The sequence below is a fragment of the Littorina saxatilis genome, linkage group LG12 (assembly GCF_037325665.1).
Source record: "Littorina saxatilis isolate snail1 linkage group LG12, US_GU_Lsax_2.0, whole genome shotgun sequence".
In the NCBI taxonomy this organism is placed as follows: Eukaryota; Metazoa; Mollusca; class Gastropoda; order Littorinimorpha; family Littorinidae; genus Littorina; species Littorina saxatilis.
In genome coordinates this window covers 35,931,642-35,956,107 of record NC_090256.1, presented here as the reverse complement: position 1 = coordinate 35,956,107, position 24,466 = coordinate 35,931,642, and the positions used below count along the sequence as shown (strand labels likewise).

The following is a 24,466-nucleotide window of genomic DNA, read 5'->3' as shown; positions in this document are numbered from 1 at the left end:
AGGGCATGCAACTGGCCTCTGATCTCGTTCTCTGAATTTTCAGTGATTGCTTCCCTTGTGTTTACCTCACTTCTCCTGTTTGTCTTAGCTGTTGCTCCCCTTGTAACAATCTAACATCTGTGACTGTCTTTGTGAATTGCTGCCCTTGTGTTCTTTTTGTGAAGTTTCACACTGATTCCTCATGGAATATCAAATCTTAATTCTCTGAATTTTCTTAACAACTGCTCCCATGGTGTCACTCTAGTGTGACTATCAGGCGGACAAATATACGATGGTAGAGAAGCTGTAGTTCACAAACTGTGAAGAGTTTTTATTCACTTCCAGCAAGTGGTTGACTGCGGTTCGGAATTTAACAGCAAATTAGTCGTGTCATGCTTTTAGAAATAGCATGAGACTGACACTGACAGAAGAACCAAGACTCCTGTTCTTGTTGATACCTTTCTTTCTTTGTTATATATACATGCAAGTGTCAGAAAAGTTATAGCAGGAAAAAAACAAACCTGCCTGACTTAAAAAAAACAAGAGGCGAAGCCTTCAAGGCTCACGTAAGAAATAGACAAACAGTAACACAAACTCAATCACTCCGTCACACATACACATACACACACACACACACACACACAGTAAGCATTGGTGACACTGTGCAAGAAAGCGAGACACTAGATCTAGATATGTCTGTCTGCATGTAGCCTACTTACAGGGACACGACTAAGAGTAATACCTAATATTCTGGACTCGCAACGAAATATACAAACAAATGACAATGAACAACGTTTCGACCTAATGGTCTTCAACAGGTTAAAAAAAAAATGAAAACAACAATACAAATATCAAAACGACTTATCAGAGAAGATGATGTCCTCCAAGCGCAAAAGAAGGGGGAAGGGAGATAAATCAAAAAGAAAAATGAGCAATGAAAAATGAAACCAAAACGAAACAAATCAGAATAATAACGCTTGAAGGGCCTGAAGTTGAAAGAGAGAGAGAGAGAGAGAAAGAGAGAGAGTGTCAACAATACCTGCGACACGACTGCCAACTAGTCTCGGCCCGCTCAAAGTAACAATGACCGAGACTTTCAGTAATTCCTTCGCGTGACGTCTAACCCTCTTACGCCATAATGTGACGTCTTCAAATGACGAAATGTTAAAGTTTCTACCACAGACATACACACGCACGCACATACGTGCGTGTGACGTCTTCAAATGACGAAATGTTAAAGTTTCTATCACACACGCACGCACGCACGCACGCACGCACGCACAGACAGACAAAAGTTAGCATCGCATAGGCTACACTTACGTGAGCCAAAAAGTACAGTAACGTAAATGGAAAAGTTAAAAAAGGCAGATTTTTTAAGCACCCAGAGTAAGGAGGCAGGTTAAGTCGTGGTTCATTTAATGCCAAGTTTCTGAATTCTTTATGACAAAACTGAATTATTTATTCAGCTGTTCTGCTTTGGTAGTCTCATTTTTAGTTGGCATCTTGGCAGCAGTTTGGAGCTTTTAGAATGTCTCTGTCTTTCATTTACATCACACTGTTACATATGTGCTTATTTGTATGTATTTTTTGTTTTGTTTACGGTACTCATTTGATCTTTTACCATCTGATTTTTGTACTCTCACAGGCTTGTTTATATAAATATATATATTCTCTTCTTTTCTTCTTCTTTTTTTGTTGTTCATGCATATCCTATGTTGTATTGTTCATATTCGGTTTGCTTTGGTCAGCTGGTTATGTTATAAGCTTGGCATAATATCCAGTTTACATATAGACGTTTATAGTTCGACTTTTTATTAATTTATTAATCATTTATTTTATTTTATTTGCTTAGCTTCCAGTATAATGACCATGGGTTTGCATCTGTGGTAGTGGCTGTTACTGTTTAATTCTACCAATGCCTTTTCCCTGTAATTTAATTTGATTTTTGCCTGTTGGTGATTTGCTTACAAAGTCTGAGGAAGGAAGTGAAAGAAAAGTTTGGCGAGATAAGGACATGATTCCCATGTAGAAAGTTATTTGTCATTATGAATTATGTGACTTTGTGCATTCAAGATGTTAAAATTGCCCTGTATTCAAAACTCCAAAAGTACCATCGGTATATAGACTGAAGCACCCTTTCCCACAAGTTCCCACCCCAGGTGGACAGGTGCATTGATTTATATATCACTTGTACTTGGCTTGTGTATATTTTGTGGGATAGCATTGCTTCAAATAATTGAGCCTATGTATGTTTCCAATGTAAATCGATGGAAGTGAATTATTCATGGTTGAAGGTTTTTTTCAGTCACCTAAGTTTACGTAGTCAAGAATATGTTGCATTGTTTTCTTCTTCTTCTTCTTCTGCGTTCATGGACTGAAACTCCCACGTACACTCGTGTTTTTTGCACGAGTGGAATTTTACGTGTATGACCGTTTTTACCCTGCCATTTAGGCAGCCATACGCGGTTTTCGGAGGAAGCATGCTGGGTATTTTCGTGTTTCTATAACCCACCGAACTCTGATATGGATTACAGGATCCTTTTCGTGCGCACTTGGTCTTGTGCTTGAGTGTACACACGGGGGTGTTCGGACACCGAGGAGAGTCTGCACACAAAGTTGACTCTGAGAAATAAATCTCTCGCCGAACGTGGGGACGAACTCACGCTGACAGCGGCCAACTGGATACAAATCCAGCGCGCTAACGGCTGAGCTACATCCCCGCCCTTGCATTGTTTTAAAAGATCAGGTTACCTGCAGTTTGAGACAACAGATATTAGAAATTAGTGAAAAGGTGGGGCGGGGATGTAGCTCAGTCGGTAGCGCGCTGGATTTGTATCCAGTTGGCTGCTGTCAGCGTGAGTTCGTCCCCACGTTCGGCGAGAGATTTATTTCTCAGAGTCAACTTTGTGTGCAGACTCTCCTCGGTGTCTGAACACCCTCGTGTGTACACTCAAGCACAAGACCAAGTGCGCACGAAAAGGATCCTGTAATCCATATCAGAGTTCGGTGGGTTATAGAAACACGAAAATACCCAGCATGCTTCCTCCGAAAGCGGCGTATGGCTGCCAAAATGGCGGGGTAAAAACGGTCATACACGTAAAAGCCGTGGGAGTTTCAGCCCATGAACGAACAAACAAACAAACAAAGTGAAAAGGCACCCAAAAGACATGTGGTACCGAATTGTATATATGTGTGTATTGAGTACAAGAAAAGCTACTGCAGTGGACCCCCCCCCCCTTTTAAGACACCTCAATTTAAGACCCCTTTTAAGACACCTCAATTTAAGACTCCTCCCCTTATTTAAGACCTTACTTTTACAGCATTTCTGTTTATAATGTCTGTAAATTCACCTCCATTTTAAGATATGTCCCCCTTTTTTTAAGATCTGATTTTGTCAGATTTGTGGAGGTTCTTAAAGAGGAGTTCCACTGTACATGTACATGTAGTTTGAGGCCGGATTGGCTTGCTACTGTTAGATACACTCAGCTGTCATAGCAGTGATGCTAATTTAGCCTTGTTGTTTCATTTTTCTTTCAAGCTGACGTGGACGTCAAAGAGGAGGTGGAAGAACGAGTGCATTTACCAAGGAAAAGGTATGTTAAACCTTCTGCTTTCTCTCTCCTGTCCATTTTACTCGTTTCATTTATTTTTTATTTGAAACAAGATGGATCATTATGCAAACACAGAGTGTAAAAATTCAAAATCATTTTCTTGTTATGCTGATTTTTTTTCTGCATTCTGATATGTCATGTGTGATGCTCCGTTCATCAAAAAATCGTTATTGACTGTTTGAAAACACAAATTTTGTATCATGTATCATTGTATGTACTCTTTAAAATCCAGCCAGCATTGGAAACTCACTGTGGCTGTACACATTTAATTTAAGCGTAATGTTTCATGTCTTAATGTTTCTATTATGCACATGGTCTTTTGTGAAATTGTTTTAATGTAACACAAAATTCTTAATTTAGCTCAGATTCTGAACTTCCGTTTTCTTTAACTAAAGTTAACAGATTGTCACTGTAACTGGAGCTAATGTTAATCTGTAATTGTAAAGTTATAGTACTTTGTTATTTTTATCTAACAATGATAAAAACCTTGAACGGTAGTGTGTTTCAAAAATTGCGGTGAAGCATGTCATATTGTTCTGCATACTGAGGCATTTATGCATATGATAACCATATTATCAAAGCATGTTGCATGAAAGAATTGTTTGGTTTTTTTTATACTGAACTTTAACTTTTAAGTCTGCCTCTGTTCCTGTGTGCATCAACATCTGCCCCCCCCCCCCCCCACTCACTGTTAACATGATTGAATAACATAAAGGGGCAGGAAAGAAAGAAGAGAGGCAAGGGGGTTTGTCTTCACAGACGTAGATTTTTTGGAATGATTCACTCAAATCAAGTCTTTCAGATTGATCAAAGCACCCAAGATGTCTTCTTAGCACGGGTACCATTATTGTTAAAATTTGAACCATTATTATTTTTCCATTTTCAAAGACATTTACACAATTCTGGGTGAGAATTTAGTTGTAGGTGTCTGAAACAGACAGTGTTTGGCAGTTTCATAGCTAAAATAAGGTTGGGGGACTTGTTATGTTCCTTTGTTGTTGATGTATTCTAGAAAACATATTTCTGTGGTAAATCATACTCTGTGTTTGTACTTGATCTATATTCATTGGTATTCATGTTTGTATTGATTCATTATCATTCATCCACCTATGTTGAACTAATACATTTAATACCAGAACTCACATACATGCATAATCATGTGCCTGTTATGTTCATTTGTTATGCATCTCTTTGGTCTTTTTGGCCTTTCCACTGTGGGGTTTTCTGAAGCTGAATGCATATTTAATGTTTCGTGTTGCTAGTAAGTTAGCGCCATACATCCGGCTCACGACACCCGATGGCAAAAGTTACAGCTGGTGAGAGGTGGCTGTTGTGCCTTTAATCGCACCATGTAAATTGCCGTCTTGTGATTTTTACTTTTAATGGCACCATGTTAGCTGCTGTGGTGTGATTTTTATTACGGGCACTCAGACATTGTGTTTACAAGAATCATGGTTAATGGCTGTTTATTCTGGTATCATTGTGGAGTGTTTTGCTCAAAAAAGTCTTTACAATATAAATACAAAGTTTCAGAGCCCAGACACTCATGAAAAGTGTATATGCTAAAACATGGCCTGACCATCACCACCACCATCCCCCAAATCCCCTCACACCCCCACCACTCACACACACACACACACACACACACACACACACACACACACACACACACACACACACACACACACACACACACGCGTTCCTAAAGACTTTTGAATCTTTTCTATGGTGCTGCAAATTTTGTCTTTGGTATTTTTCATTATGTGAACTTGGGAAAATAATCGCATGTTCAAGTTATCTTTAAAGGTGTTTGTAACCTCTAATGAATGGCATGTACTTATAATGAATTCTTTGTATCTTTTGCTAATAATTACGCACTGTTTTCTGCTGACAAGAATAACAGTATTGCATAACTTGTATGTAACCTGAATATGAGGCAGAGGGCTTTTTAAAATGAGATGTTTTGTCTGTCTGGTTGTCTGTTTGTTTGCCTGTTGGTTTGTCTGTCTGTTTATTTTTATGTCTGTCTGTTTGTTTGTTTGTCTGTTTGGTTCAATATACACCCTTGCATTTTGTACCTTTTGTAAAACTCTCTGAGGGTGAATGGTCCATCGCATGTATGTCACAATACATTATTTAATCAACTGCGTCCTTCTCACATGTTTATTGAGATACAAATTAACTTATTAACATTGCACTGTACTGCACACACTTATTGATAGCAATGTTATTCTGAGATGATACATACCTTCAAAACCAGTGGAAAACCCTGTTTCACAAGCTCTTTTTTTGTGCTTTTTGGGGGGAGAAATTCTGAGATGAGTTTATACAAGCATTAAAAGGAGTAAAAGTGCATGTCACAAAAACGTTACACAGCTTTAAAGAAAGACCGAATTAAGTTCTGTTATGGGGAAAAATATGAGACATCGATCTGCAAGCTATAGGATGGGTTTGGAAACACATTATTGCTCAAAGAAAATCTTAAACCCACTTATGTTTTCATAGTTCACACAGCTAGAATGAGCTTTAGTGATATGATTTGTGTAAAGAGTAAAACAAACAGTGTGAACCCTGGGTGACTTTGTAACATGCCACCCTGTGACAATTTAAGTATTGATTGACATTACAATAAATCCTTTTGGTTGAAATTTTCTCCAGACTGAAATGTGCATGGTTAATAATGGTTTTTTGCCTGCTGTTTTATCATGTACCTCCTACTTATGACGCATTTTTTGTAACCTGTGCATGTACTTACTAATGTTTCTGTTATACTCATTTTGTACTCATGAATGGTGACGCTCCTAGTATACCTACACTATTACTTACATATATATGCATAAGGAGTGTTATAACTGTAGATGTACTAGTTCAATTTTGTCATGTAAATACAGTTTGTAAACGAGGAAAGGGTTTGTGTGAAAATAGTATAGCTAATGAGGTGAAAATACTTTTTACGATCTCAGATAATTATTAAAATAGAAGTTTGACAGGATTAGCGTCATCAACATTTTAGATGTTTATGATTTGACTCCTGAAAGATCCAAGAAAGAGTATGGTCTTGTCTTGATGAAATAACCCCAAAATGTCCAGTAGCTGAGCGTGGTTAAGCAAAAAGGAGACTGAAAAAAAGAAAACGAAAGAACAAAGCTGAAATAGCTAGAAGATAAAAGTTGTGCAAGATGTTAGTAACTGCATCAGCTAATGTCTTTATGCACTAAGAGTCTTTGCAGTGGTAGTGACGTTTGCGTGTAATTGGAGTGGTCTTTTTTTCAAGTTTTGGGTGCTACCCTTTCCCTAGAAAATTGTTAGTTATTGAAGGAAAGAAAAGCACTTGTGGAAAAAAGAGAGTGATTGCATGTTTTTGTCCATGAATCGCATTTTTGATACACATCCATGTATGCATTATTGCGTGAAGCGAAGGGACACAGAATGTCTTTTGTAATTCTAGCAACTGTTTGGTTTGGAAACTGTATTTAATTTTTTGTCTTTCTTTGGGGATATAGAGAGGAAAGAAGGGTGGGAATAACATTGAATTATTGTGGTTAGAACTTTGAACGCATTTTAAATTTACTTCTTATTTTATTCAATATGTTGCTGAAATAACCTGCTGGTGCTTTGGGTTTACTACTTATTCATTTGTGTGGCGCACGTTAAATGTCAAAGCAGCACCGCCCTGATATCACCCTTCGTGGTGGACTGTGCGTTAAGCAAACAAACAAACAAACAAATTTATTCATTTATTAGCTTTGTAAGATTCAGTATTCAGAGCTTTTTTTCTGAAGGATGTCTGGTTTAACATTTTTTTTATCATTGCTTTGTTTAGGCCTAAAAGATTAATCACTTTCTGTTATGGTATTTACCCACTGATTCCACTGACTATATCCGACCATTGGGTGCATTAAGGTGTGTTAAAGTGCGGGTCCCTCCACTGATGGCACAACTCATTGCATGTTGACCTTGCTTTCTTACAGCAGCACTAGCAAGGAGGACACAGTCTGTCACGCAAGACAAGAGTCTGCCGCAGAAGAAAGCGATGATAATGACGATGAAGATGACAGGTAGTGAGGATGTTCATCGCTAGATTGAGCTTGTGATGTGTTGAATCTGTGTACACTTTGAAATTGAAATATTCTGGATCTAACCACTTAAATTTAGATTAAGCTTGTGATGTCTGCACACTTTGACCTTGAACTTTTCTGGATCTAACCGCTTAAGATTGACATTGTGATGTCTTTGAATCTTGTTATGCTTTCACATTGAAATATTCTGGATCTGACAACTTTAGGTTGACATTGTGCGTTCTTGAGTTTTTTCACTTTGACATTGAAACTTTCTGGATCTAACAACTTTAGATTGACATTGAGCAGTCTTGAGTCTTTTTCACTTTGACCTTGAAATAGTCTGGATCTAACAACTTTTGATTGACATTTTGATGTCTTGAATCCGTTTACACTTTGACATGAAAATAGTCTGAATCTATCCTCTTTGAAGTTGAATGTGAATTGTGTTGAATATATGTACACTTTCACATCGACATCTTTTGGGATCTAATGTTGAATGTGAACGGCGTTGAATCTCAATACTTTGAAATGTTTGGTATCGCCTTTCACTTTGACATTTAAATGTCTTGGATTTAACCCATTGAAGTTTGTTTTCTTGTGTCTAACCTTTGTTGCGTTGAATATTGTGGATCTAACCATTGTCAATTCGAACTGTATGTGCTTTTAATTGATTTAAAAAAGAAAGTTAGCTCTGTTGAATGTAATCATTTTTGTTTGGAAACCTGTACAATGTTGCCACATCTATGAAATTTGTTTGATCTGACCTCTGAAAGCTAACAGTGCAATGTACTTATGACAGCTAAGGGCACTGGACTCATTTTTGACATGAAAACTCTTAACTCCACACTATTGATTGGCTCAAGCATTGAATTTGATGTTTTACTTATGATTTGTGTATTTTGTTACTGCTCTGTCATTTAACATTTAAATGCACTTACTTTCTCTTTGTTATCACTATTTAACATTCAGTGCCATGTATCGATGATAGGTCACCTTGTACCATGTATAGTTATTCTTGTAGTCATTTCTGTTTTTAATTTTTCATCCCTTTTATCAGTCTTTGCTGTTTGAACAAAAAAGCACTTGTTGTTTTTGTCAGAAATTTTAGTTTTGCAGATGTAGCCTTCTTCATGGTGTAGAAATGCCTCTGTCTGTCTGTCGGTCTGTCTGTCAATTAGTCCGACTCGATCTGTGTTTGTACTGTCAATGTCATGAACCACAAAGTCCTGTTATGGAGACAATATTTTACAGACCAGGAAATTCAAACGCATGCAGCCACACACACACACACTTCCACTTGCGTCAGCTTTAACACACAAAAAACACCACTAAAAACAATGATAATAAAAGAATTAAATACTGAGAAGATGAAACTCAGTTCATTTCAATGCTTGTTATTTTCTCAGGTGCCAGTAGATTGGTTCTGAATAACTCTTACTAACTCTGTTGTAATAACTGAGATTTGTGTTGATGCGTTACAGCATGTCCACGTCTGATGACAGAGCCAACCTGATGTCTGCTACCAGCAAGCCTGCCAAACTGTCCACCAGTTTTCAGAATGGGTATGTGTTTGTGTATGTCTACCTGACTGTCTGTGTCTGATTGTGTGGGGTCCAGTTGGAGAGGCTGCTTCCTGATGACTCGTGTTCAGCCTTTTTGTTGTTGAGTAAACACTAAATTACTTGGTTTTATCTTTGGTGCATATTGGCTTTGTGGTTTCTGACATAATCATAGAATATTAAAAACCAAAAGAGACCTTTACTAACCAAGATGAGGACAGCGCACATTCAAGGTCAAAATGTTTGTTTATGGAGGCTTTTTGTAATGTAATATTCACCTCTTGCTTTGATGTCAGTAACACAAACAAATGAATATATAAGTTTGAACAAAAGCAGTAAGATCCAAGCTGCGTTGAGAGTTCTTACATAGCATGTATGTAGACAATATTCCATTTTTATAAGCTCATTTTAATGGACAATAAAGTGTTGTTTTCATTATTATTTTAATTATAATTATATTCCTTCACAGTTACGACTCCTTGGACCGACGCAACAACAGTCACATGAGCGACACTGGGAGCATCGACAGAAAGTCCAGACGCTCCAGTCACGGCAGTGAGACGAGCGAGCGACGAAAGCACAGCAGTGTGGCTAGTGATGCTAGCGAAAGGGAACGGCGAAAACTCAGCCAATCCAGTGACGTCTTTCTGCCAAGTGCGAAGGTCATTCCACAGGTAAGTCTATCTGCCGTCATGCTAAACATGCTCGGCGGTCCTGTTGTACTGTGCTTTTTGCGTGCTGTTTCTTTAAGGGGACTGAAAATAATGAAAAACAGGTTGAGGTGTGACAGGTTATGAGTTTTATTGGAGGATTTTCATTGTTGCTGTGTTTTTGCAGTAAATACTTAACCCCTCGACTGCCACAATAGTATGAAGTACGTTTTTTTGCGATTCTTGAAAAAAAAAATCAATACTCTGACAAGGTAAACAACTGCTGTATATTGCCCTTTGAAGTGCAGCAAAGAAGATTGCCTCCCCTGGAGACAATTTTCTCAGATTTTGTCCAATTGTTATACCTTTTTTTGTTTAAATTTTTGGCTAAATTCTTCCGGCAGTCAAGGGGCTAAAACCAAAAGACAGGTTGAGGTGTTGCAGGTTGAGAATTTAACAGAGAGGTTTTATGGTTGCAGTGTTAACAGTATAGCAGGTTGTGTTTTGAGCAGCGACTTGAGCTTGTCATACTCATCATAATGAACAAGCAAGATGTTTGTTTTTTGTGTGTGACCAGGATGATATATCTTACACTGAGGTTTTCCGGGTCATAAGGCGCGACTTTTTTCCTCGAGTTTGACCCCTTCCCCTTGTATAAGAAGCGCCTAATCCCTGTATTTCTAATCCCTGTATGAAATAGGAAAAAAAAAAAATTGGGAAAAAAACATGGGGAACAAAACGTGACAAGAACTCGCCTCCATCTGGAATACCCGTAGTCGTTTTTTTTAAATTCCCTGAGCATCAAAGAGACCGCCTGAGTACCAGTCAAACAACTTGTGATAATGCATGTTTTAGCTACTAGGTACTACCCTGGCCAAGTTTCCTCTCAAGACATCAAAGAGACCGCCCCATAGGTTAAACTCGGTCACTGACCCCGGTGCAGGAAGTGTTTCCTCTTTCAGATATGACAGGGGAACCACCTCTCATAGCTAAAACTGGGTCATTGACCCGTGGGAAGAAGGTCAGTGTCTATAAACAAGGCAACCCAGCTATCACAATGGACCTGCCTTTGATCTCGGGGCACACACAGAGCACACATATTTCCACTCTGTATTCTTCCTTTGATGTGCGGCTTATTTTCATTCTTCGACCGTTTGTTACCGGTATACTTTTTCAATTTTGGTGCGCCCTATCGGCCCCCTGCGCCCAATGGGTGACTGGATTACAATTTTTTTTTAAAGAAGGGGGTGCGCCTTATGCGCTTGTAGCGCCTTGTAACCCGGAAAATACGGTACATATTTTTTTAAGAAATGCAATTCAGTAAGTTTTATGAACGTTAGATGTGGAAAAAGAAAATGTGGACCTTATATCTAGTGAATAAAAGTTCAAGAACCAAGTAGAAAACAGTACTTTTAAGTTCTTTATTTCTCAGCACATTTCCAGGTTCGAAACTTTTCGCTTTTCTTCACTTGTCAGGAATTTGTTGGTTGTAAGATTCTTGGTTTCTGGCACTTTTTGAGGGGGCTTTTCATTTGGTCCTTTCTCAAATATGCTTATTCAGAGCTGAAGTTGGCATGTCTCTGTACGCTTTGCTGTCAAACATAAACAGGTTTCTTCAGCAAAATATCACTTGGTGTCTCCTTTCCCTTTTTTTTTTTAACTGTCAAATGTTTTTTTTTGTTTTTGTGACCGATTTGGTGTTGTGCCATGTTGTGCTGTGTGTTGTGTCATGATGTGCTTTGTTGTATCCAATGTTGTGATGTGATTTTGAGCCATGCTTCATTAATTCAAGTGTTACATGATTTTTAGCCTGTGTTCAGTTTGTTAATTTTGTCCAAACATCATGGTGTTAGGTTATGACTGTACATGTACTGGGATGCCTGGGTGAACCATATAACATAAAGACAAATTTCCTCAAGAGTTGTCACCCTGTTATAGAGAGGGGGGAGGGGCACATAGTCTTTTGTCTGCAGATTTTACACCTGCACAAAAAAAAAAAAGGGCATTAGGTGTCATGTTAAAGTCTTAACAAGAAGCATGCACAATCACTCAGCCTTTAAATATTTTGTTGTTATTCAGGAGGATGTTAAATCATTTTTCTTCGTCATTTTGCTACTGTTGTTGTTTTATTTGTTTTTTTTCCTTTCTTTGTGATTTCTGTAATCTGTGCAAGCTTTTATTTCCACTTTTGGTCACCGTGTTGTGTTTTTCTTTTTTTCTTCTGTTCAGCCCGTAGACTCAGCTAAAGCCAAGGGTCCCGCCCTCTCTTTGCCGGCTAACACCCTCCCTCCCATGCCCCCAGGGCCCCACTCCCCCCACAGGGAAAGGACTAGCGCCTCGGGCCCCCGCACCTACAACACTCTCCCCAAACCTGCTCCCCCTGCACGTCCCCCTTCCCCCCGGATTTCCAAGACATGCGCTTCCTCCTCCACCAGTGGCAAGGGGGAGATACTCATCAACTATCCAGCAGGGGGAGCTAACGGTCCACCCCCAGCCTCCCCCAAACCCAGAAGCACCAACCCTTTCTTTGACGACGATGAAACGGAAGGGTCGTTAGTGAGAGCCAAACCCTCCCCCAAGCCCAAGCCTATGCCACGCTCCATCAACCCCTTCGAGGACGATGGGGAGGAGAGTGGGGGGGACACCAACAGTCTGTTACGCTCCAGTAAGCGGCGTCGAGCCCCTCTCCCTCCCTCCCAGGTCCCCCCCGGTAGCCCCACCCCTGCTCAGGCTCCGGCCACCCCACCCCGCCCACCACGTAAACCTATTTCCAAGTCTGACAGCTACCCGGGCAAGAACCCTTTTGATGACGATGACGACGATGGCGAGGATGAAACGGACCGGGGAGGGAGGAACGGCAGTGGCAAGGAAAGCTCGGCCTCCCCCCCTCTCCGCCCCAAAACGTGGAGCAAAATCCCCACCCCCACCGCGCGTGGTAGTACTAAAGGTGCCACCCCTCCCCCTCGCCCCCCGCCCACTAACAGCGCAAAGAAGGGACCCGGGGCTCGCTCCCCACCGCAGTCTCCCCTGGGGGTGCGGGCCTCAAAGCCCCCCCACCCCTCTCCTCCCAGCTCCAAGCGCAGCCCCCAGGGCGGGGGATCGGACGGTGACTCCCCCACGGGCAAGGACGCCCTGGTCATTGTAAGTGTTGTGTCCTCCTTGCTGAGGTGTCTTCTGCTCGCTCTGTTCGCTTGCTCCCTTCCTGCTGAGGTCTTCTCTTTTTGTTCATATTGCCTGCCTGCCTACCTGCCTTGCCTGCATGTCTGTCTGCCTTCATGTGTGCCTGCCTGCCTTGGAGTTGTGTTGAATAACCTGTAGCATTATTTATCGATTTTTTTTAATTTTCTGTTTTATATGTCATAAGTTTTGTGCTACATACTAATTGCGGTGTTGTGGTTGTTGCCTTGAAAGTAATATAACAGTTGTGGAATGATACCATTACAGATTGATTGTTATTTTTAACTGAAGAATGGGTCAAGTTTGTGTGTTCTTCACTTACCCCCACTACTGCAAATAACTTTGGTTGAATGTGACTTCACTGTCTTGTTGGGTTTGAGTTTTCACACTAACTGCATGGAAGGTACAATGTAACATCAAAAGTTAGATTATGTTCATTAGTGCATTGCTTTACTGCTATTTAAATGAAGGCAATATCTTTTTGACAGTATTCATTTCTTAAAATTGACAGTTGGATTAGATACTTGATATTATTATAAATTCCCCCCGCGGGTTAGGGGGAAGAATTTACCCGATGCTCCCCAGCATGTCGTAAGAGTCGACTAACAGATTCTGTCTCTCCTTTTACCCTTGTTAAGTGTTTCTTGTATAGAATATAGTCAATTTTTGTAAAGATTTTAGTCAAGCAGTATGTAAGAAATGTTAAGTCCGTTGTACTGGAAACTTGCATTCTCCCAGTAAGGTAATATATTGTACTACGTTGCAAGCCCCTGGAGCAAATTTTTGATTAGTGCTTTTGTGAGCAAGAAACAATTGACAAGTGGCTCTATCCCATCTCCCCCCTTTCCCCGTCGCGATATAACCTTCGTGGTTGAAAACGACGTTAAACACCAAATAAAGAAAGAAAGAAAGAAAAGAAATATTATAAATATTATTAGTAGTTTTGTATTATTTTTCCATTTTCTGAGCATTTTCTGAGCATTTTCTCTATTTTATCACTCTCAGCCATAATATATCTGCCATAGATAATTAATTATTTTTGTACTTGTTCTTACTTTTAAGATTGAATTAAATGTAAGACTATGTTGGTCTCTAAACCAAAGCCCCTAAAAAGCCTTCCTTGATTGAGTCTGAAGTTGATTTTGCGAAGACTTTGCAATTTAGGTTTTTGAACCAAAAATTCAGTGCCAAAGCTTTGCACAGAGAAGTCAACTTCACCCAATTAATATCAGGCTAACACCTCTTCTTGCCCTGCGCTCCCCTTTCCTTTCCCCCTGTCAAAAAAGAGACAAACAGACAGAGACAGTGAGGGTCAGGCAGAGAGGAATCTCTTCATTTCTGTGGTGGAACTTGTAGATAAAATCTTCATGTATCAATACCCATTTCCTTTGTGTTTCCCTGTGTGTTGTCCTGCTTGGTAGCATTATGTATGTTTAGTCGTACATGACATTCTCTCTCTTTGCCACATATATACGTAGTGGCAAGCCATGTAATGGTAGTCACTAAAACTGGTACAGTGGAACCCCCTTTTTAAGGCGGCGGCGGCGCCCAATTTAAGACTCCCTCCCTTTTAAGGCCCTGTTTTCTCTCCTATTCTGTTCATAACCTCTGTAAATTTACCCTCATTTTAAAGACTCCCTTCTTTTTAAGGCCCTGTTTTCTCCTATTCTGTTCATAACCTCTGTAAATTTACCCCCATTTTAAAGACTCCTTCTTTTTAAGGCCCTGTTTTCTCCTATTCTGTTCATAACCTCTGTAAATTTACCCCCATTTTAAAGACTCCCTTCTTTTTAAGGCCCTGTTTTCTCCTATTCTGTTCATAACCTCTGTAAATTTACCCCCATTTTAAAGACTCCCTTCTTTTTAAGACCTGATTTTCTCAGATTTTTATTTTGTCTTGAAAAGGGGGTTCCATTGTAGTGCCTGATTTACTCCAAGAATGAAAACGATTTTCACACGATATGTAGGTTTTGGAGACAAAATTTGATCAGTTACATTCGTTCTAAATATAATGTCCTTTACTTTCTGAAATGAACGTGTTCAGAGCACAACTGTGTTTCCCTAGCAGTGCACAGTGACATTCTGGATTTGCGTTCAAACTACCAACTTTGCCATAGTGATAGGAAAAAATCATAAGGAAACTGAGTACAGTGTACTAACTTAGTGGAAAAATGGAAGTATTGCGTTAGTTGTAATTTGCAGTCAGTAAAGTTCACTGTCATAATTGTCCTTCCTTTTGAAGACCTAAATTGCTCAGATTTTTGGAGGTCTTTCATAAACATTCAAATAAGATTTCATGAGAGTGTGCATGATGTATTGCATGGGATGCTGATGGTCCACACTGTAGTTACAAGGTGTGAACTGCGCCCTAGAGGGGAAGGGGAAAGATAAGGCGAATGGCCATCATGAAAGCAAATTACACAAAGATACTGGCCTTCCGGTGTAAACTTGTTTATCACCATAGGTCTGTCCACATGTTTACGTAGGGTAAGACCATCCTTCCACTTGGACATGTACGTGAATTAAGCTACAACGGTAAAGTGCTGCCTATAATGAGCGGTTCTGGTGAGGTTATGCCCCTTCTTTCTTTCGGCTGGTAACAGGCGGAACCTCGCGGCAAGATCACACGAGAAAGGAAAAAACCATGCATTGGTCCCAAATAGCATGTCGCTTTGGTACCAGTTCGTGTGTAACTGTAAGTCATGCATTTTATACGGTAAAAAGACAATTGTAACAGGTGGAACCTCGCGGCAAGATCACAGGAGTTGTCTCGCGTTATCACCCCAGAAGCTAGCGCTCATTGTGCACAGAGGAACTTTTCTGCTGAATCATTTTTGTGAGTTACATCTATGTCAGTCTGCAGGAGTTCAACAAAAAATTGCCATTTTGCAAAGAATGCAATCAGGTTGTTGATCTTTGGGGATATTGTGTCCAACGGGAAGGATGCTCTCATCTCGTTTAAACCCCTCTGAGATTTGTGTGGGTTTACATGGAAAGGGTGGTAAATGTATCATTTAGCATGTAAAACTCTGGACAGATCTGTATGGGATTACATTGGAATTTTGGTATCGTTTAGCATGTAAACAGCTGGACAGATATGTATGAGGTTACGTGGGAAGGGTGGTATCGTTTAGCATGTAAACAGCTGGACAGATATGTATGAGTTTACGTGGGAAGGGTGGTATCGTTTCGCATGTAAACAGCTGGACAGATACGTATGGGTTTACATGGGAAGGGCAGTATCATTTAGTATGTAAACAGGTGGACAGATATGTATGAGTTTACATGGGAAGGGTGGTATCATTTAGCATGTAAACCGCTGGACAGATCTGTATAGGTTTACAGGGGAACGGTGGTATCATTTAGCATGTAAACCGCTGGACAGATATGTATGAGTTTACTTGGGAAGGGTGGTATCGTTTAGCATGTAAACAGCTGGACAGATATGTATGGGTTTACATGGGAAGGGTGGTATCATTTAGCATGTAAACAGGTGGACAGATATGTATGAGTTTACATGGGAAGGGTGGTATCACCTAGCATGTAAACAGCTGGACAGATATGTATGAGTTTACTTGGGAAGGGTGGTATCGTTTAGCATGTAAACAGCTGGACAGATATGTATGGGTTTACATGGGAAGGGTGGTATCATTTAGCATGTAAACAGGTGGACAGATATGTATGAGTTTACATGGGAAGGGTGGTATCATTTCGCATGTAAACCGCTGGACAGATCTGTATAGGTTTACAGGGGAAGGGCGGTATCATTTAGCATGTAAACCGCTGGACAGATCTGTATGGGTTTACATGGGAAGGGCGGTATCAATTAGCATGTAAACAGGTGGACAGATCTGTATGAGTTTACATGGGAAGGGCGGTATCATTTAGCATGTAAACCGCTGGACAGATCTGTATGGGTTTACATGGGAAGGGCGGTATCATTTAGCATGTAAACCGCTGGACAAATCTGTATGGGTTTACATGGGGAGGGCGGTATCATTAAGCATGTAAACCGCTGGACAGATCTGTATGAGTTTACATTTGAAGGGCGGTATCATTTAGCATGTAAACCGCTGGACAGATCTGTATGAGTTTACATGGGAAGGGTGGTATTTAGCATGTAAACCGCTGGACAGATCTGTATGAGTTTACATGGGAAGGGTGGTATCATTTAGCATGTAAACCACTGGACAGATCTGTATGGGTTTACATGGGAAGGGCAGTATCATTTAGCAAGTATCATTTAGCATGTTAACCACCCCCCGCGGGTTAGGGGGAAGAATTTACCCGATGCTCCCCAGCATGTCGTAAGAGGCGACTAACGGATTCTGTTTCTCTTTTTACCCTTGTTAAGTGTTTCTTGTATAGAATATAGTCAATTTTTGTAAAGATTTTAGTCAAGCAGTATGTAAGAAATGTTAAGTCCTTTGTACTGGAAACTTGCATTCTCCCAGTAAGGTAATACATTGTACTACGTTGCAAGCCCCTGGAGCAAATTTTTGATTAGTGCTTTTGTGAACAAGAAACAATTGACAAGTGGCTCTATCCCATCTCCCCCCTTTCCCCGTCGCGATATAACCTTCGTGGTTGAAAACGACGTTAAACACCAAATAAAGAAAGAAAGCATGTTAACCGCTGGACAGATCTGTATGGGTTTACATGGGAAGGGCGGTATCATTTAGCATGTAAACCGCTGGACAGATCTGTATGGGTTTACATGGGAAGGGCGGTATCATTTAGCATGTAAACCGCTGGACAGATCTGTATGGGTTTACATGGGAAGGGCGGTATCATTTAGCATGTAAACCGCTGGACAGATCTGTATGGGTTTACATGGGAAGGGCGGTATCATTTAGCATGTAAACCGCTGGACAGATCTGTATGGGTTTACATGGGAAGGGCGGTATCATTTAGCATGTAAACCGCTGGACAGATCTGTATGGGTTTACATGGGAAGGGCGGTATCATTTAGCATGTAAACCGCTGGACAGATCTGTATGGGTTTACATGGGAAGGGCGGTATCATTTAGCATGTAAACCGCTGGACAGATCTGTATGGGTTTACATGGGAAGGGCGGTATCATTTAGCATGTAAACCGCTGGACAGATCTGTATGGGTTTACATGGGAAGGGCGGTATCATTTAGCATGTAAACCGCTGGACAGATCTGTATGGGTTTACATGGGAAGGGCGGTATCATTTAGCATGTAAACCGCTGGACAGATCTGTATGGGTTTACATGGGAAGGGCGGTATCATTTAGCATGTAAACCGCTGGACAGATCTGTATGGGTTTACATGGGAAGGGCGGCATCATTTAGCATGGCTGTCAATAATGCATGTAGTGCATGAGGGAAATATAAAGGTGAATGAACAAGTTGACAACTTGTTTGCTGAGCATGAAATGCATCATTCTCAAAGGGCATAGAATAATTACAATATTCATCATTAAAGCTGTACTGTAATGAAGAATTTGTCTAATCTTATGATATTGTATTTTAATTCGCATTACTTGTTAACATCTTGACCTTGATATTAGCAGAAAGCTGAAGTAGTTAATTTGGTACATATAAATCTGCTTTTCCTTTGCCAAAAAGTCTACATGTCGGAAATGACCATTCAAATGTATTTTGCTTTTGTTTTGTATCAGTGAGCTGAAACTGTTTCTTTTAGAGCATACGTTAACTGATTACCCCACTAACAAGACTTAGTAACATAGTATTAAGGATCTATTGGAACTGTTCTTTCTTCTTGTTTCTTACCACATAGGTTTTGGGTTTTTAAAATTGAAATAAGAGGCCACATTTTGTTTTGTTTTGTTTATGTTTTTGTTGTTGTTGGTTTTTTTTAATGAAAAGTGAAATAATTTTTTAAAAAGGCACACACAAAAGGGGGAAATTCTCACGCAAGCAAGACTATATGACAAGCATGACGATCGATGCTCCAAAGAGCAAATATTCACTTTTTGAGTAGGATGACAGAACAGGCAGCTAGATTTTTTTTTACAAGATAAGGACAGATATATATATATTATACTAGTGTGAATTTCAATTTTTACCATATTTTTGTTAAGTCCTGTATCAATTTTCTAATCACAAACAAAGTTAGTATTTGTCTCTTGGGAGAATGAAGCAGGGGGGATGTACAACAATCACAAATAGAAGAAAATAATTGATCTAAGTTAGAATAAAGTTGGGCTATGCAATCTACATGCAAGAACCTACAATCTGCATGTAGGCTGGCAATGTACTTGTCCACTGTGCCCTGAAAGAAAGCTAGGAAAACAAATTACTGTGGTTTTAAGAACACTTTTTGGACTGTTAGTGTTAGTAAGAATTTTTCTTTTGTATTTATTATTTTTTGATATTCCAAAAATGAAACATTCTTTGCTTTTGTTGTTGTCTGTACAAATTTGGAACCCCCCTTTTAAGACCCCCCAGATTAAAACTGACCCATTTTAAGACCCTATGTTCTCAGACTTTCTGTTCATCAACCCCTGAAAATGTATTCCCATTTTAAAACTTCCTCCTGTTTCAAGACCAGATTTTCTCACATTTTCTGAATGTCTTATAAGGGGGTTCCACAGTACAAACACTTAATTAATGCATGACCTGTGTGTATGTTTTTCTCCATTTTAGGACTCCCACCTTTTCAAGACCAGACTTGATAACATTTTTTGCTTGTATGTTAAAAGGGTGTTCCAAAACTTACGTAACGACCTGTGTGTTTTTCAGGAGACATCCTTCACAGGCACCAAGCAGGTGACCCGCAAGATGTTGTCGTCAGTGTCCAACGCCAAGACCACGGTCATCACGTCCTCTGACCACAAGGCCGACGGCCCCCTGTCCCCCTGGATGGTGGCCACCGGGACGGACAAGAAGGAACGCAAGGTCACGCTGACCACCGAGTTGTGAAACCAGCTGACTTTCAAGGAGAGTCTATAATAACAAAACATTGACAGAGTTGTGAAACAAGCTAATCTTCACACAGAGTCTGATAAAAAAAACAGTGACAGAGTTGTGAAACAAGCTGATCTTCACTGAGAGTCTGATAAGAAAACAGTGACAGAGTTGTGAAACCATCTGACCTTCACGCAGAGTCTAATAACAAAACGCTGACAGATTTGTGAAACAAGCTGACTTTCAGGCAGTCTTAATAACAAAACATTGACAGAGTTGTGAAAGACTTAACATAGTGAATCTTAAAAAAGTTAAACCAGTAATATTCAGTAATATTGTTTCTTAACCTTCAAGAGAAAGGGTTCCCCGTTGTTAGATGGGAAAAACAACAACAACAAAAGGGTGACCGAGTTGTGAAAGAGACTGACCTTCACATTGTCAGTAGTGAAACAAAATAAAACCTGCAATAATATTGTTTCTTTACCTTCGGCGTTGTTAGATGTGAAAAAGCAAACAGTGACAGAATTATGGAAGAGACTGTGACCTCCACAGATAATTTTAACAAAATGGTGACAGAGTTGTGAAACAAACTGGGGTCCACTTGTTATTTCACCAAAACTTTGACTGTGAACGGATTCAGAGAGACTTGAAGGAACACAGTGTGACTCTGAAACAAGCTACATTGCATAGAGAGCCTGTGACGGAGTTGTGAAACAAATTGAGGATCATGAAGAATTTGAACAAAGCATTGTCCGTGAACTCATTTATTGACACAGTTTTACACAGACAAGAAAGGACGTAACCTTGACAACAGCTGTGAAGCGATATGAGCTCTTTGCTGAACAGTCGACTGTCAGTTGATCCAACTGGGCAAAAAAGGACGTGTGAAATGATGTAACATGGTTGGCTCACACTGTTGAATGCAGACATTATCTGACAATGACCTGGCGTCAGTCAGCAAGAAGACAATGGGTGTTGAGATGTGAAACCAGTGCTCCAACTTTCCTGGATATTTTTTAATTTGTATTATATCTTTTTTTGTTACAAATTGGTGAAATATTTCATTGGGAAGATCAGGCGAAGGGAATTGCAGTGGGAGGGGCGTCCGAAAAAAGCTATCTAATTCAAAGTAGTTCACAAGACGACCAACCCTTCAAGCAATATTGGTGCGCACTGGTTGTTCTCCCGATGGTGCGACTTCTCAGTGTATTACATCAGGATGAAAAAGTTTGCTGTCCGATTGCAATACAGAATATGGATCTTGCAACTTCTGTCTTTGTTCCTTTATTGTGTGAGATCCACTTTGTGGTTGTGTTCCCAACATGCTTTTACTTCCAGCAGGTGTACAACAGGTTGTCTGTAAGAGATTATTCAGAACTGGAAAAACAATGTTACGTTACTCGTTTCGTTAGAATTTATTGTGTGTCTGCTCATGTACTGTGTTTGTGTATGTTGATTCAATATTTTGTTAATTGTTCTGCAGCTTCTGTTTTGATACTGAGGTGGTTTGTTTTAGATTTTGTATGCTAAGATGTGTGTTATTTTATTTGTTGATTGGAAAAATTAGTTTTAGATCTTTGGCCTTGAAACAAGAGTTTTTACCCTCGCTGGTAACTTCTGCTGTGTCAATTTATTTTTAAATTCTGATGTAAAATTCTGTACTTAAAATGGTTTGCAGACATTTGTTGAATCATTCTCCAGGTCTAGTGCATCGTAGTTTGACAAAGAAAAAAAAACTATCAGTGCTTAAATCATGGAAAACGTGTGCGCATTTCTCAACCAGTCTGCAGCATTAAATATTTCTGAGTTAGTTTTGTATTCTGATACATACATACATATCACTCGGTGTTCAGTCCTTTGAGAATCCTCAACCTACTGGTATTTCATGTTTTACAAATTTCAAGTTTTTCTCAATCATGCCTTGAATTGTTGATATTCAGTGTAATTCACCCAGCTTTCATGATCATAATCCCCTGAGCTGTACTAACCAAAAGTAAACAAGAAGCATGTCACCAGAAACGCAAAACCAAGAATGTGTAGTTCAAGTCAGAAATCTGTTTGTTACAGTGAACTGTTCTGTCAGAAAAGAGCCTTTGTGCCTAGCTATAGCTGACATATTTTCACTGTGTCTATTGTAATATATGAACAGTCATGTCTCTGTAGAGTGTATTGGTATGAATGTGTCATGCAATAACAGCTAGGCTGTAATGGATCGCAGAACACTTTACAGAGATGCTTTTGAGAAAATGAATGTTAAATGTTATTTATGGGTGTGTGAGTACGTGAATTGCATTTGCGAAAATGGTATGGGAGTGTTCATGACACCCTCTAGCTCGTTCCTCTAGGAGAATTTCTGAACACGTTGATAACAAGTGCTAGCCGTTTTCCAAACCCTTATTACTTTACAAACTGTACGTTTTCTGTTACTTCAACCAGTCAACCCAGTCCAAAGCACAGCCATAACATTACATCTGTCAGGAAGAAATCAGTCTAACGTAAATACCAACCAATGTCCATGGATGGTTGTTGATTTATCAGTTAAACAAAATATCAACCAATGTCTATGAACGATGTTGATTTACCAGTTAAGCAAAATATCAACCAATGTCTATGAACGATGTTGATTTATCAGTTAAATAAAATATCAACCAATGTGTATGAACGGTTGTTGAATTCATATTGGATATTTTGCAACTGCAAGTTTACAGTGGTAAAATACCTGAACATTCCTATAAACGAGATCCCTGTAAGATGATGTTCAGCTGCAGACAGAGCAAGATTTGTAATTTCAAAGCATCCTTGTCATGAGTTCAGGGTAATGTATACTTTGACTTGCATAGAGAGATCTGATACTCATTGGCGACCATTTTACCGTCTTTCATGACTTCATAATTGATGGAGTGATCTGATCATTTTTTGCTAATAATAAATCAGCTGTATGTGCATGATATCAGCGAGTCCTCCTGAGGTATCAGAGTAATTGATATAGACGACCAAAAGATAAATATCTTCTCCTCACATGCTCCTAATATTGAATTTTTACTGTCCATGTCTGTTGTTTATTTGAACAGAATGATAGATAGTCAGGGTAAAGTGATAACTGTTTACAGAAAGATGGGAGACAACCATTGGAAAGCACGATTTATAACAGACACTTATCTGCAAAATGACTGTTACTTCAAATTATTCTTAAATCGTGTGTAAAAATGTATTGGTTAAAGGCACAGTAAGCCTCCCGTAAACCATCACAGATACTGTCAGGCTTTTACACACAGTACAAACACCCTTCCATTTGAACGCTCACCAAACGGGAACATCCTAGGTGCCCTCCGTAAAGAGCGAGCAATTTTCAAATAATTTATTTTTGCTTGGTTTATCTTACCCCTGAGCCATCGTGAACCCGTGTGATCCAGTTTCCCTTTTTCACAATGCAGTCGTCAGTTTGTAATTTGAATGCGGCTCGCTGTGAGCTTATCTGCAATAGCACGTTATTATGTACCTCTGACTTTTCACGAAACAAACGAATGTGGTTCATAAGAACTCTAGCGATGGCTTTTGACTGCCTATAAACCGCTGTCTGCTACGAAAACCACGACCTTGCGTGACCCTGCTTCCGGGCTTTTCTTTTTTCAAACTTTCAAAACTTCGAATTGTACTGATCTTGTCTTGATCTTCTTCTTCTTCTTCTGCGTTCGTGGGCTGAAACTCCCACGTACACTCGTGTTTTTGCACGAGTGGAATTTTACGTGTATGACCGTTTTTTTTACCCCGCCATTTAGGCAGCCATACGCCGTTTTCGGAGGAAGCATGCTGGGTATTTTCGTGTTTCTATAACCCACCGAACTCTGACATGGATTACAGGGTCTTTTTCGTGCGCACTTGGTCTTGTGCTTGCGTGTACACACGGGGGTGTTCGGTCACAGAGGAGAGTGTGCACACAAAGTTGACTCTGAGAAATAAATCTCTCGCCGAACGTGGGGACGAACTCACGCTGACAGCGGCCAACTGGATACAAATCCAGCGCGCTATCGACTGAGCTACATCCCTGCCCATCTTGTCTTGATGAAAAAAGAATTCTTTTATGATTTAAGAATGTTTGTGTAACAAGCTGTCAATTTATTATTTAGATTTTAAAAGTTAGGTCTTGCGCCAAAACGCACCACGGTCCGTCTTATTCTGATAATCATCGCTCCACGGCTATCGCCAGTTGAAGGGAAGTAACTCATTTTTGACCTGAGTTGAGGATTGGGTCCGATTGAGATGGTCTCAATCCGAAAAATTAATTCTTTGAAAATGTCTCGCTCTTTACGTAGGGCACCTAGGATGTTCCCGTTCGGTGAGTGTTCAAATGGAAGGGTGTTTGTACTGTGTGTAAAAGCCTGACAGTATCTGTGATGGTTTACGGGAGGCGCACTATGCCTTTAATACAGGTGGATATAATATTTGTTCTCCCACATATATCAGTCAGACAGTATGACATAGGTGTCAAACCTCTGGAGCGCATGTTTCAAATGGGTTTCCAGAGACGTTT

General features: G+C 39.9%; 1 protein-coding gene across 7 annotated transcripts in view; it reads left to right on the top strand.

Moving 5' to 3' along the window:
- The window catches only part of LOC138981832 (band 4.1-like protein 5), a 53,047-nt gene extending 30,454 nt beyond the window's left edge, over positions 1-22,593 (top strand). For 2 of the 7 annotated variants that reach the window (XM_070354916.1, XM_070354914.1), the window contains exons 14-19: positions 3,518-3,572; positions 7,565-7,648; positions 9,133-9,213; positions 9,680-9,884; positions 12,090-13,001; positions 19,771-22,593. In XM_070354916.1, the coding sequence (XP_070211017.1) occupies positions 3,518-3,572; positions 7,565-7,648; positions 9,133-9,213; positions 9,680-9,884; positions 12,090-13,001; positions 19,771-19,950 (1,517 nt within the window). In that variant the 3' untranslated portion in view covers positions 19,951-22,593. Of the gene's footprint in view, positions 1-3,517; positions 3,573-7,561; positions 7,649-9,132; positions 9,214-9,679; positions 9,885-12,089; positions 13,002-19,770 lie in introns of all 7 variants that reach the window. The other 5 variants (XM_070354915.1, XM_070354913.1, XM_070354918.1 and 2 more) reach the window with 3 other exon arrangements.
- Positions 22,594-24,466: the final 1,873 nt, after the last annotated feature.